Source organism: Phacochoerus africanus, chromosome 2 (assembly GCF_016906955.1).
Source record: "Phacochoerus africanus isolate WHEZ1 chromosome 2, ROS_Pafr_v1, whole genome shotgun sequence".
In the NCBI taxonomy this organism is placed as follows: domain Eukaryota; kingdom Metazoa; phylum Chordata; class Mammalia; order Artiodactyla; family Suidae; genus Phacochoerus; species Phacochoerus africanus.
This window is the reverse complement of record NC_062545.1, coordinates 1,425,240-1,436,575: the sequence shown is the minus strand read 5'-3', so window position 1 is coordinate 1,436,575 and position 11,336 is coordinate 1,425,240. Positions and strand designations below refer to the sequence as shown.

The 11,336-nt window shown below is 62.0% G+C and overlaps 1 protein-coding gene across 1 annotated transcript; it reads right to left on the bottom strand.

The window, feature by feature from the left end:
* Positions 1 to 1,051: 1,051 nt before the first annotated feature.
* DACT2 (dishevelled binding antagonist of beta catenin 2) lies at positions 1,052 to 10,937 on the bottom strand. Its single transcript, XM_047769724.1, has 4 exons — positions 10,701 to 10,937; positions 5,259 to 5,391; positions 4,050 to 4,358; positions 1,052 to 3,369 (listed from the first exon to the last, which is right to left on the bottom strand). Exons 1-4 carry the CDS (start codon positions 10,935 to 10,937, stop codon positions 1,799 to 1,801), a joined length of 2,250 nt encoding a protein of 749 aa, XP_047625680.1. The 3' UTR covers positions 1,052 to 1,798.
* Positions 10,938 to 11,336: the final 399 nt, after the last annotated feature.

Genomic DNA, 11,336 nt, shown 5'->3' with positions numbered 1-11,336 from the left:
ATGGGGCGATGGAGCCTGGGTTCTGAGAGGAGAAACTGTCAGAAAGAAGAGCCGGGGCCACACCCACGGCACCCGTCCCTCAGACCCCACGTGACCAGGCCAGACACAGCCTGACACGGGACAGGTTCCCCGACCACGGAGGAGGCAGGACAGCATTCAAAGCCCTGGACCGAGGGAAGGTCCACAGACACGAGATGAGGTCAAGCGGAGCAGAGGGCGCCCGTTCCTCCAGGGCGGCAGGTGTGGACGTGGACGGGAGCCCGCAGGCCCGAGGGCGGCGGGAATCGCTGACTCGGACTCTTTCACAAGAGCCTCGCCTGCTGGAGGCCCTGGCAGAACCGGTGCCCGGCCCCTCTGCCCATGGTTGGGCATTAGACCATTAAAGAAAACACCTCATCTTTTACCAAAACCCCACAGCGGTGGCCTTTGACGTTTCCCCAAATACCAAGGCCGTTTTTGAAAAAGCCTCAGAAAACCCTCTCACCACTGCTGGTGAGCAGGTGCTGTAGAGCCCAGGTGGGAATTCTGCGTAGACAGACTCAGGGGAAGGCCCAAACTCAGTAGCTCCAGGCCCTTCGATATGGTTGCGTGTTTGAGGTTTCAGGGCGTCTGTCCTGCCTGCACTCTCAGGACCCTTGGCCCCGGGTCCAAAAGCTGAAGCTCTCTGTTCTGGAAGGTGAATCGCTTTTTAAAACGTTAACTGCTCTTAAACTGCATCCTGAAACTAGTTGTTGGGTGCGTGACTAACATTTAGTATAAAATCTGCTACTGTTTTAGCTCGTTTTCTTATAGTTTTCATTGAAAAGTTCCTGCCAACTGTGCACTTAGCCCCAGGGTGGGACGGAGGGGTCCTGGCCCCGGGGGGGCTCCCGGGGAAGACCCCCCCCCCTTCTTTCCACCTCCGGGCCCATAGAAGAGCTTCGAACAGTTCAGGATAAAGCCACGTCAGGATCTAAAGGGCAGATATTCTCAGCAGGCAGCTTCCCTGACAATCCCACCTCTCTGAACAGTTGAGGGAAGTTTCCTTTGAAAAATAAACACCAAAACAGGGTTTCTTCAAAAACACTTTTATGCTCAATTTACACGTGTCAGAAAGAGCTCAGAGTCTCCTCGGGTGACGTGGGCCTCGCCGCCTGGGGGGAGAGGGCGTCCGCAAGGCGAGGGAGACTCCGGGCTTCCTGATGGGCCGCCACAGCCCGGAGGGCGGGGAGGCTGCGGGCAAAGACGGATCTGCAAAGAGACGGCGCGACGGGCGCTTATTCACGTCGAGGGTATGTGAAGGCCCTCAGATCCCGTTAGCACAGTCCTGCAGCCACCTCTTCAGGAGAACGCCTTTGGGGAGGAATAGTCAACAGGCTGGGGGCACGCCGACTGCCCAGCCGAGGGGGACAGACACAGGACGGAGGAAAGTGACCACCGGCTCCAGGCGCAGGCCTGGGGAGCTGGGCTGCAGGGCGTGTGACCTGGGAAGAGGCTGGAGGAGGAGGAAGAGGTGTCCGGGAGGCTGGTCCCATCGGGTCTCAGCTCTGCAGACAGACCGTCTCCACCGGGGCGGGGGTGGGGCCGCGTGGCGGTCACAGCCTGACCGTGGGCGGTGCCCAGGGACCTGCCCACCAACCCCTTCCAGTCAGAGGGTGGGCTTCGGAGGTAAAGCCAAGTGGCCAGATGACACGGACCTGCACACCAAACCCCGTAAGGCTGGACCCTCCCCAGGCATGAAAGGCCCCTCTGTGCCCGCCGTGCGCCACTGTCCGTCGCTCCTTCTCCCGGGCCTGGACGGCTCAGGGGCTGCCGCACCTCACACCATGGTCATGACCTTGAGCGTGGCCGGCTGGAACCTGCGGATCTTCTTCTTCAGGGCCCTGGAGGCCTTGACGCGGCACAGCCTGGGCACCGGGGGCAGCGGGGGTCTGGAGCTGGCCGGGGCCCGCGGGGGTGCTGCCCGGCTGCTCTGCGCGCCACCCTCCACGTCGCTGCCGCTGGACTCCGCGTCCCCGAAACGGTTGGCCGTGTGGTCGCTGGCCTCGTCCTCGCTGCTCTCCGCGACGGTGGAGGGGAAGAGGGACGCGCACTCAGCCGAGCACTCGGAGCCGTCTGACTCGCTCCTGGCGCGGGCGTCCTGGCGGGGCAGCTTGGGCCGGGCCCTGGCGCACACGGGCCGCGGGCCGCCCCCTCTCCTGGCCACTGGCCTGCGGGGCCCCGGGCTGGGGTCTGGGTGGGCCCGGGCTGAGATCTCCACGGAGGACGGCCACTTGCGCGGCTTCCTCCCGGCCGCCCCGCTGGCCGCCAGGGGAGCCGTGTCCAGGGGGAACAAGGCCTGGGCCGACGCCTGGTGACCGTCCCGTCGGGCCACCAGCAGGGGGACAAAGAAGGACACGGGGTAGAGGCTGGACTCGGAGCAGGACCGGCCGGGCACCTCCCTGGCCCGGGGGGGACTCCAGACACAGCCCCCAGACTCTGAGGGCGGCCGGGGGGCTGCGAAGGCGCCCCACTGCAGTTGCGGCCTCCCAGACCTCAGCGCCTTGTCACTGGGCTCCCTCCTGACCCTCACAGGCTTTGTCTGGAGGGGGCCCCCTGTCTGCCCTGTGGGAGCTGCTCTGTGGGCGACGATGTGGTGGGGGACACAACGTCCAGGGGCCGGAGGGGGGCTCTGCCCGTCCACCCGCTCACACGATAGGCTGCCTTTGCCCATCCGGCCATCCAGAGCCGGCAGCTGAGCCCAGGAGCGGGCAGAGGGGGCCCGGCCACACCCCAGCCGGGGGCAGCCTGGACCAGCCTCCCCGTGGAGGCAGCTGCTCCAGGGCTTAGGTCCCTCCTCCACAAGGCCACTGGGGAGCAGAGGACCCACGGGGGGCACAGGGCCCGGCTGCTCGAGGCTGTCCCTGCCAGCGACCCCGCCCTGGGCCGCCCCCCTCCCCTCTGCCCTCCCTGGGGGGGAGACCAGCTTCTCCAGGCCAGCTTCCCTGTCTGCTCTCTGGCCACTGAGCTCCTGCGGGGATGGGGGTGCCTCCTGGGGGGGCGGCCTTCGGGCCCGCAGTCGCAGCAGACGGTCTATATAGGCTCCGGCAGGGCCAGCCTCAAGGACCAGTCCAGTCCGGATGGAGCTCGGACCTGCGGGGCCGGGAAGGGGCTGCCTGGGGGGTGAGAGGCCATCGCTCTGTGACGTCTCCTTGTTGACAGCAAAGAGGGGGCTCTGCAGAGCCACGGCGTGCAGGGGGCTGGGGAACGGGTATACCTCCCTGCCCCCCTTGGACACCAGGTCGCACTGGAACTTGGGGTCCATGCCGTGGCAGAGGAGGGGAGCGGCCTTGGGGTGGGCGCTGGCTTTCTGGAGCCCCACCTCCGCCATCAGAACTCTTTCAAGGTCACCTGGGAAGGAGAAGAAAAACAAAGCGTCTAGAAAGGAAGGACTGAGTGTGGCTTCCCTGTCCTGGCTGCGGCCGGAGGTGGGCAGGACGGACCCCGCCTCTTCCTCCCTGGACTGCAGGTGGCCTCTGCACACACCCCACCATCACGCCCTTCCAGCCACAGCCTTGAAGGTGAGTCCTGGACCTGATGGGGCGGAGGGCGCCCAGGAGATGGGGCTTCGCTGACCACACGGTCCATTCAAGACAAGGTCTCGGAACAGGTGTGGCAAGAACGAAAACCCTGGGACCCCGCGAGACCAGGATTAAAACACGTTCTGAGATGACGTCTTTCCTTTTGGGGGTCTGAAGAAAGAGGGGCTCTTCCCCGGCCCATGGGAGACCATGTGTGAACGGAGCTCACACCCACTGGCCCAGGGCAGAGCCAGGGAGGGTGGTGGAAGCTGTGGAGTGACGTTCATTTTACATAAGAGATGCTTTTTATTGCAACAGCCCTGCCACAGTGAACAGAAGTGGGCGTTTGGCTCCTACCTCCATCCAAACCCCAAAAAAGCCTGCAGAAAATTTGGAGCAGCACCTGTGGGGGTGGTACAGCACCACAGGCGCCCCCACCCCCCACCCTGTGCTCAGCAGGGCGGCCACCGCCACCAGGATGGGGCCACCCCACCGCCCAGCCCTCCTTACCTGTGGACACCGGCCTGGGCCGGGACTCGTGCTGCAGCTGGCCTGTGTCCTCCTCGCTGGCCTGGGGCCCCCATGCAGGCAGGGGGACCCCACACACGGTGGTCTCGTCGGCCGACCGGGGCCGGCAGTCCCCTGCATCAGGCCTGGCCTTGGGGGTGGCGGGCAGCAAGGTGCCCAGGGAGCAGGAAGTGAGGTCACTGCACACAGACGTGCAGGAGGTGCCCAGGGAGCAGGATGCAAGGTCACTGCACACGGACGCACAGGAGGTGCCCAGCGAGCAGGAGCCGCCGTCGCTCAGCTCGTAGAAGCCTGGACAGGGGACAGGGGCGTCAGCACAGTCCAGGCCCAGGCTTCTCCTGGCCTGGGAAGCCCTGCACTAAGAGGGCTGCGGGGACCTTGCTGTCCGTTGCTGCCCGTGGAGGGGTGAGGGGACCCACTTCACGGACGCCCACTGCCCGTTCATCCCTCTCCTGGGCAGGGGGCCCATCTGGCTTCCAGGCCCACGAGAGTCTGGCATCCTCCTCCCTCTCCCACGAGGCTGCCCAGCGCCTTGGAATCAGCAGGCAGGGAGGGGACAGCGTGTCGGGAGTCCCCCCCCCCCCCCCCGTCCCCAGGGCCTGCTGCACGGACGACAGCGTGGACCAGGACAGGATCGTGCAAACTGATAAAAGAGAACGGTGGGGAGAGAGCGCTGTCTGGGGGAGAACGCTGGCCCCCGGGGTGGCCCCCTGCCCTCTGAACCTGGGTCTGGGCCAGAAGCCCGCACACCCCGGGCCACAAGGGCCAGCACGACCGATCGTCTCCAAGTGACCTTTAGCAGAGGGGACACAGGGCAGCAGGGAGGAAATTTTACTGAGTTTAGGCAGAATTGACCTACAGGCTTAAAAAAAATCTTGTTGTCACATGAAAGTTATCCTTACAACCTCCGTGTTGATTCACCCAAAACATAAACCAGAACCTGCCTCGGCCCAGAGACAAGCGAGAAAAACTCATGGGATTTTTTTTTTTTTCCATGAAAAGCAGTGTTTTTCCAACTCAAACAATGCGTACACCCTCTCTCTCTCTCTTTAAATAAAAGGATGCCATCTTTCGTATTCATCAGTAACATGCTTTCCTAGGCTTGTGAGCAGCCCCTGACTCTCTGGTGGGCTGAAAGCAGAGGCAGGTTCTCCACACCTCTGTGAACGGGGGTCTCGGCAGGTGCCATACCGGAGCTGGGCCGGCTGTCGGTGTCCGGGACCTCGCTGGAGGTTCTGCGCACGTCCAGCTGCAGCTCACTGATCTGCTGGTCCAGCTGGTCCAGGTGGGTTTTCAGGCCGACGTCCTGGTGTCTCAGATGGTTCTAAGAAGGGAAGAGGGAGGCAAGACCACTGAGCGCAGAGGTTGAAAATCCAGACTCTGCGGGAAGCTGTGTCGCCCAGACGGCTCAGCTCCCCGGCGCGCAGGCAGCTCGCCCTGACGGCTCTCCTGACTCTCCATCCTCCACCGACTCTCCTGCCTCCAGCGGGTCCCCCCAGCTGCAGATCTTCTTATCAGCAATTTCCCCTTAGACTGTCCTCTGTGAGGACGTGGAGGAATGGAGAGCTGGGAGCGCGGCGTCAGGGCCAACGCAGTGCGAGAGACAAGGACCTGCCGTGCAGCACGGGGAGCTGTGTACACTCGACGGTCTGTGGCAGCCGTAAGGGAATCTGGGAAAGAGTCTATACGTTATTATAGGTCATAGGCACATAACTACGGACCTTCTGCACGTCTGTGATACATACATACACAGAATCGAATCACTGTGCTGCACGGTGAAACGAACGCCGCGTTATAAATCAACTGTACTTCACTTAAGACCCCCCCAAACAGCACGGGGACCCCTCCTCTGGCAGGAGTCACGGGGTCTTTGCCGTCTGTGGAGGAAGTCAGTTTCCAGGTGTCTGTGTCGCCCTGTGCGTTCACGGCAGCCCCATCTGTGACACGGGGAGGGCAGACCCTCAGCTTTTCAGCGGGGTGGGAAAGTCCCAGGAGCGAAGAGAGGTCCCCGCCTTCCACAGAGTCTCAGCCCCCACAACCCAGGGGGTATTCTGCACCCTTCTGGCTTTCGGGGGGCTTTGGGGGAGGGGGAGGCGCTGAGATGAAAGTGCTGGGCGCCCGTGTGGCCGGAACACCTGCCCAAGGATGCTTCTGGCTCCGGGAGTCCACGTCACAGCTCTGCCCTCCAAGGTGCTGGCTTCTCCAGGCCTCGGCTTCCCCAGCTGTGAAATGGGCTACTAGGAGCGTTACCCACACGTATGTGTGTGTGTACGTCCTGTCATGTGCATACGACACATGTGTGTGGTTAACGCTCACACGCATTCACACATGTAGGTCGTACGTGTGTAAAACAGCCCTGAGTGCTTAATAAATGCCGATTTCCTTCCTCTGGAGATAAAACTGCAGCCTATTTCAAGGTCCACTGCCTGAATTTCTCGAGCAGCCATTAAACTGGAGGCAAATAATTAGTGGACGTCATTATAAGGTTCGTCCTGTTTAAGGAAATGATTACTGGACCTTCAAATTTTTCTACGGGAAACGAGGAACCACCTCAGTGATTTCAGCAACATGAGAGGTGGGTCCACGGCGGCTGTGACCGCCGATTCTCAGGTGACGCAAACCGGGGGGGCCCGTGGGCCCGACGCCCTGGGAGCAGCAGCCCCTCGCAGCCAAAGCCACTTTCCTCAGAACCCAATTCAGGGGCTCAGGGGAATCTGCCAGCCTCCTGTGACAGTACACAGAGCATCCCAAACCATGCTGGGTTTAATCGAAACGTACCCCCGGAACCACCCAGCCTGGCCGACGCTGCCTGGCTTCCCACCTGACCGCTCACCCAGGGAAAGGGCCCGCGGGGTGGGGCGCGGGCAGCAAAGACGCGCTCCTGCCAATCGCCATCCGGGTGAAAAGCACTGAGAGTCAAACAAAGGGGATTTTGACTCAAACCACGTGTCTTCTGTTGGAAAACTAAGACCACGGAACCGACAGAGAATCCACTTCCCCTGACCACACTTCCGTGTTTAAAACCATTGATCTGACCGCTTCCCAACCGCGACCTCCTCTTCCTTCTGAAGGAGACGTCTCTGGATTCGTGCTTGGATGCTTTTCTCCGGCCCCGAGCCCCTCCCCACGAAAAAGTCGCCCCAGTGAGCTTGCGCTGGAATAGCAGCTTTGTCATTACTGTTTGCGCAGCCCGCCTGCAAACCTGCAGGCCCTGGGGGAGCTCGGATGGTTTACAAAGCTGCCCCACCACGGGGGCCGCCAGCAGCAGGGCGCACACGGTCCTGTGTGACCCTCCTGCCCTCCCTGGGGGTTCCCGTGTCTCTGCTTTTCATTGACGCTTCCTTGGCCTCCAGCTTTGTGCCAAGTCAAAGTTGCTTCTGTGGTCAGGAAAGAGCCTAAGCCACCGCAGGCCCGGGCCCAGAGCACGTACAGCCACATGCGTCTGCAGAGAAAACGCGTCTCAGAAACGTCGGTGGCGCCCAGCGAGCAGGACCGGGGCCACTGCCCAAGTCCCGCCAGAGCCGCGAGCAAGCTGGTACGGCCACCTGGCCGGCACTCACTGCAGGCGTTCAGGCTCATGGTCAGGGCTCTGTGTCCTGCCGGAGTGCCCCCAGCCCGGGCGAGAGAGTGCAGCCCGGTGCCCAGGGGCCAGGAGCACCTGGAGTCCACGCAGACTCTGGGCTCCTCGCCACCAGCTTACAGAGACTCCCGGGCACGCCCAGGAGACTGGGTTTGGACAAGCTTCCCAGGGACCAGTGTCTTTACGACAAAAGTCTGAGAACGTCCACCAGGGCCACGCCGTTAGAAGCAGAGGTTTCCTCTGTGTGCCAGAGGCGTGATCGGGGGGGCCCCCCGCTTTGCCTTCCGCTTCGTCTCCAACTCAGCTTCCCAGCTTTCCCCAGGCTTTAGGGCAGACACAGAGGATGAAAAGGAAAAGCGCCCTGAGGTCAGACGCAGGGACGCCTCCAAGTCACCCCTCTGCTCCGGACAGCGGAGGACAGGCGCAGGAAGCATCTTCTGCATGAATTCCACGGCATCGCCCGCGCCCTGCAGGGGGGGAACGTTACCACCTCGCTTGAAGAGTCCGTCGAGGGGCCGGGTCACCGGTTGGCCTCAGGGATATAACAAGCACTTGCACCTGCGGCTCCCTTCCCACCCGTGACCTTGAGCGTTCCCAGAGCAAGCGCCATCGGTCCAAGGAAAAGGCCAGATGCTGTGACAACAGCTGGAGAGTCAGGCCCGCAGCTCCCGCGGGGCTCCTGCCAGCGAGGAGCTGCTGCCCCTCAGGGCCAAGGCACGTCGTGACTGGCAAAGCCACCACGGGAGAGTCCCCAGGATCCCTTTCCCAGCAGGTCCCCAGAGAGAGCCTTCCCCCACTTCCCAGTGGGGGGGGGGGGCCCTCCTGGCGGGAGACGGGGCTTCCAGGCTCTGGGGCAGCCTGGTCTTTCCACGTCGTCGTTCTGGGATGTAGCCCTAGTAAAAATGGGAATGGCAGCCACTTCTCCGGAGATGACCTATCTCCCAGGAAGACGCAGAGAGGTGAGCCCAGGAACGGCCTCACTGGTAAGGGCTGCAGGGGTCAGAGGTCGCTGTGGGGCTTTAATTAGCTTAGAAATCTAGACTGCCGAGACAGTAAATACAGAAAGCATTTTCCCCTTTGTTAGAGCCATCCAAGCTGCTCGCTTATTTATTCGACAGAGACTCACAAAGTACCTGCGACAGGTACCTTACTTTTTGTAACTTTAGACGCAGCGGTTGAAAAGGTGCTGCCGTTCTGATAAGTGTTACTGTGATGGACACTGCTGTTCTCCAGACTGCACTTTCAATCCCCAAAGGTTCAAACTCATTCTCACTTGGGGACGTCTGTGGGATAAGGCTGCCCAGGGCCCGATAAAATTCTTCCTGTCCTCACACCTGAATGGCGACCCTTCCACCCAGGTGGACCCGGGGTGGGCGTGGGAGGGGCCCCGGGTCAGCGGGGAGTCAGTGAAACGAGCCCCTGAGCTGGAGAGGAAGGTTAGACTGCACTCTTCCTCTTGGAGCCAGGACCACTCCTAATTTTTTCCCTGCAAGAAAAATGTGAACGTGTTAACTGCCGGGCTGATGTCACACATATTCCATTGTTCTTCTCTTTTGATCACATCATCTGTTGCAAGAACAAAGTTTCAAGACAAAGTGTGCGTGTTTCTTCTGGTCCCCACATTAAAAAAAAAAATAAAAACAAAAAAAAACCTGTTTGATCTTCTCTCCTAAAAGGCTACGTGTAATTAGAGGCTGAGTCGTCACAAGTCTGATTTGTATATTACTGAAGCCAAGTTAATCGTCACCTACACTCCAGCTCCCTGGACAGAGCCACTCAGAGCAGCACTGCAGAGCCCGCCCCGCCCCGCCCCGCCCCGCCCGGCCTGCATCTGTGCAGGCTTTTGTGAGCTTCCCCAGGCTCCTGCGAAAGGTAGGATGTGCCTGGGTGCACCCAGCACACGCTAGCCAGCTAAGCCTCGGCTATGACTTGATAAGAAGCTGTGAAGGTTCCACTCAGTAACTAGCTCCTTCCCTCAGGGTGGCAGGTGGTGAATCACACGAAGGGGGGTGGCTGCCCAGGTAGCAGCCCCCCCCCCCCAATGTGGGAAGATAGCAGGGTCCTGGGAGGCATCTCAAGCCTCCGCTTCCTGATCCACTAATCCAGAAGCAGTTAACAAATCATTCACAGGCCTGCCCTAAGCAGATAGCAATGCTACAGCTCCCTCCAGGCTGCTTTGCAACTTCTCAACAGGGCAGAGTTAATGTCTCATTTAAACGAAATGCCACTTGGAGTAAGAGAGTCGATTCTATCAAATAGACATCTTGCTACATAGCCTTTCCATTTTTCCTGTAAAACATACTGCAGAACTGCGAACCTCTCTTGAATCGCCCCCAATACATGAAATGAAACCCCACGGGGATTAACAATCGCAATCATCATCTGGGGAGTGTCTTTAATGACAAAAAGGACCCGCATTCAGAGCAGCACCAGCAGGCTGAGAAGGCGCAGTGGGGAGCAATCCTAGGGGCCGGTTCCACCTCCGCGCACAGGACACACCTCTTCTCATAGGTCAGGTTACAATTTAAAGTTGGAGAGCCCCTCATCACACACATGCTCTCCCCCAAACCTTGATACCCCGACAAGACCCCAGCGTCACTGGGGACAACCTGGGGTGCGCTTTGCAGGCTGGCCCTGCTGTCGGTGAACCCACGCAGCGGTGCGGAAGCTGCCGCCCGGAATACAGTACCAGGACCCCAAGTAGCCCCCACCGGGGAAAACCGAACGAAAGCGTTCTTATCAGCACAGCCTGGAACCCCCAACAATCAGGGGTTACGTCCTCGAAGTCTGCGCGGGGAAGTAGGCAGAGCCCGGCGCCTGGAAGCGCGGCCAGGCGCGGGAGTGCAGGGCCGGGCGGCTTTCAGGACTCGGATCCTCAGCCCTGCGCCTCGGGCCTCTGCGTCCTCTCCTTTGGGACCAAATCGCGTCCTTTGAAATCGCCGAAGGGACCCTCAATCGATCGGGCAGCTCCTCCGTCTCCCGCCCGCCCCCGCGGCCGGAGAACCTGTCCCCGCGACCCCGCAGCCGCCGCCCGCCCCCCGCGCACCCCTTACCAGCTGCTCCTGCAGCGCCGCCAGCGCCGCCTCCAGCCGCAGCTCCTGGGCGCGGGGGCCGCGGGGCGCGGCGGGCCCGGGCGGGGGCTGCATGGCCAGGGCGCCCCGCACGCGCGCCTGCTGCCGGGCGCGCAGCCCCTGCAGCTCGTGCAGCCCCGCCAGCGCCGCGCGCAGCCTGGCGCCCACCCGGCGGCGGTCCCAGCCCGTGGGCCCCTGCGGGCCGCCCGGCGCCCACATCCCGCGCTCGGGCCCCCGGAGCGGCCCGAGCTTCCCCGGCCTCCCTCCCGAGCGGCGCCCGCGGTGCGCGCGGCCTCTGCGCCGCCTCTCCCCGCCCCCGGCCCGCAGGTCGCCGAGGTGGGGTGGGACCTATCGGCGGCCGCGGAGGCGGTGTCGGCACCCGCCCCGGGGTCACTGCGGCCGCCCCCCGGCCCGCCCAGTCGGCGGAGCCCCGCGCCCTTGGGGACCCGGGCCGCGCACTCCGATGCGCCCAGGACGCGCGCTGTGACCCCCGGAGCGGACGCAAGGGGAGGGAGGAGCCCGGCGGGCGGGGGCGAATGTGGAACAAACACAGTGCGAGGCTGCGTTCAGGTTTAAACAAGGTTTTAAGGAGAAATTATTGGTTCGAAGCACATTGTA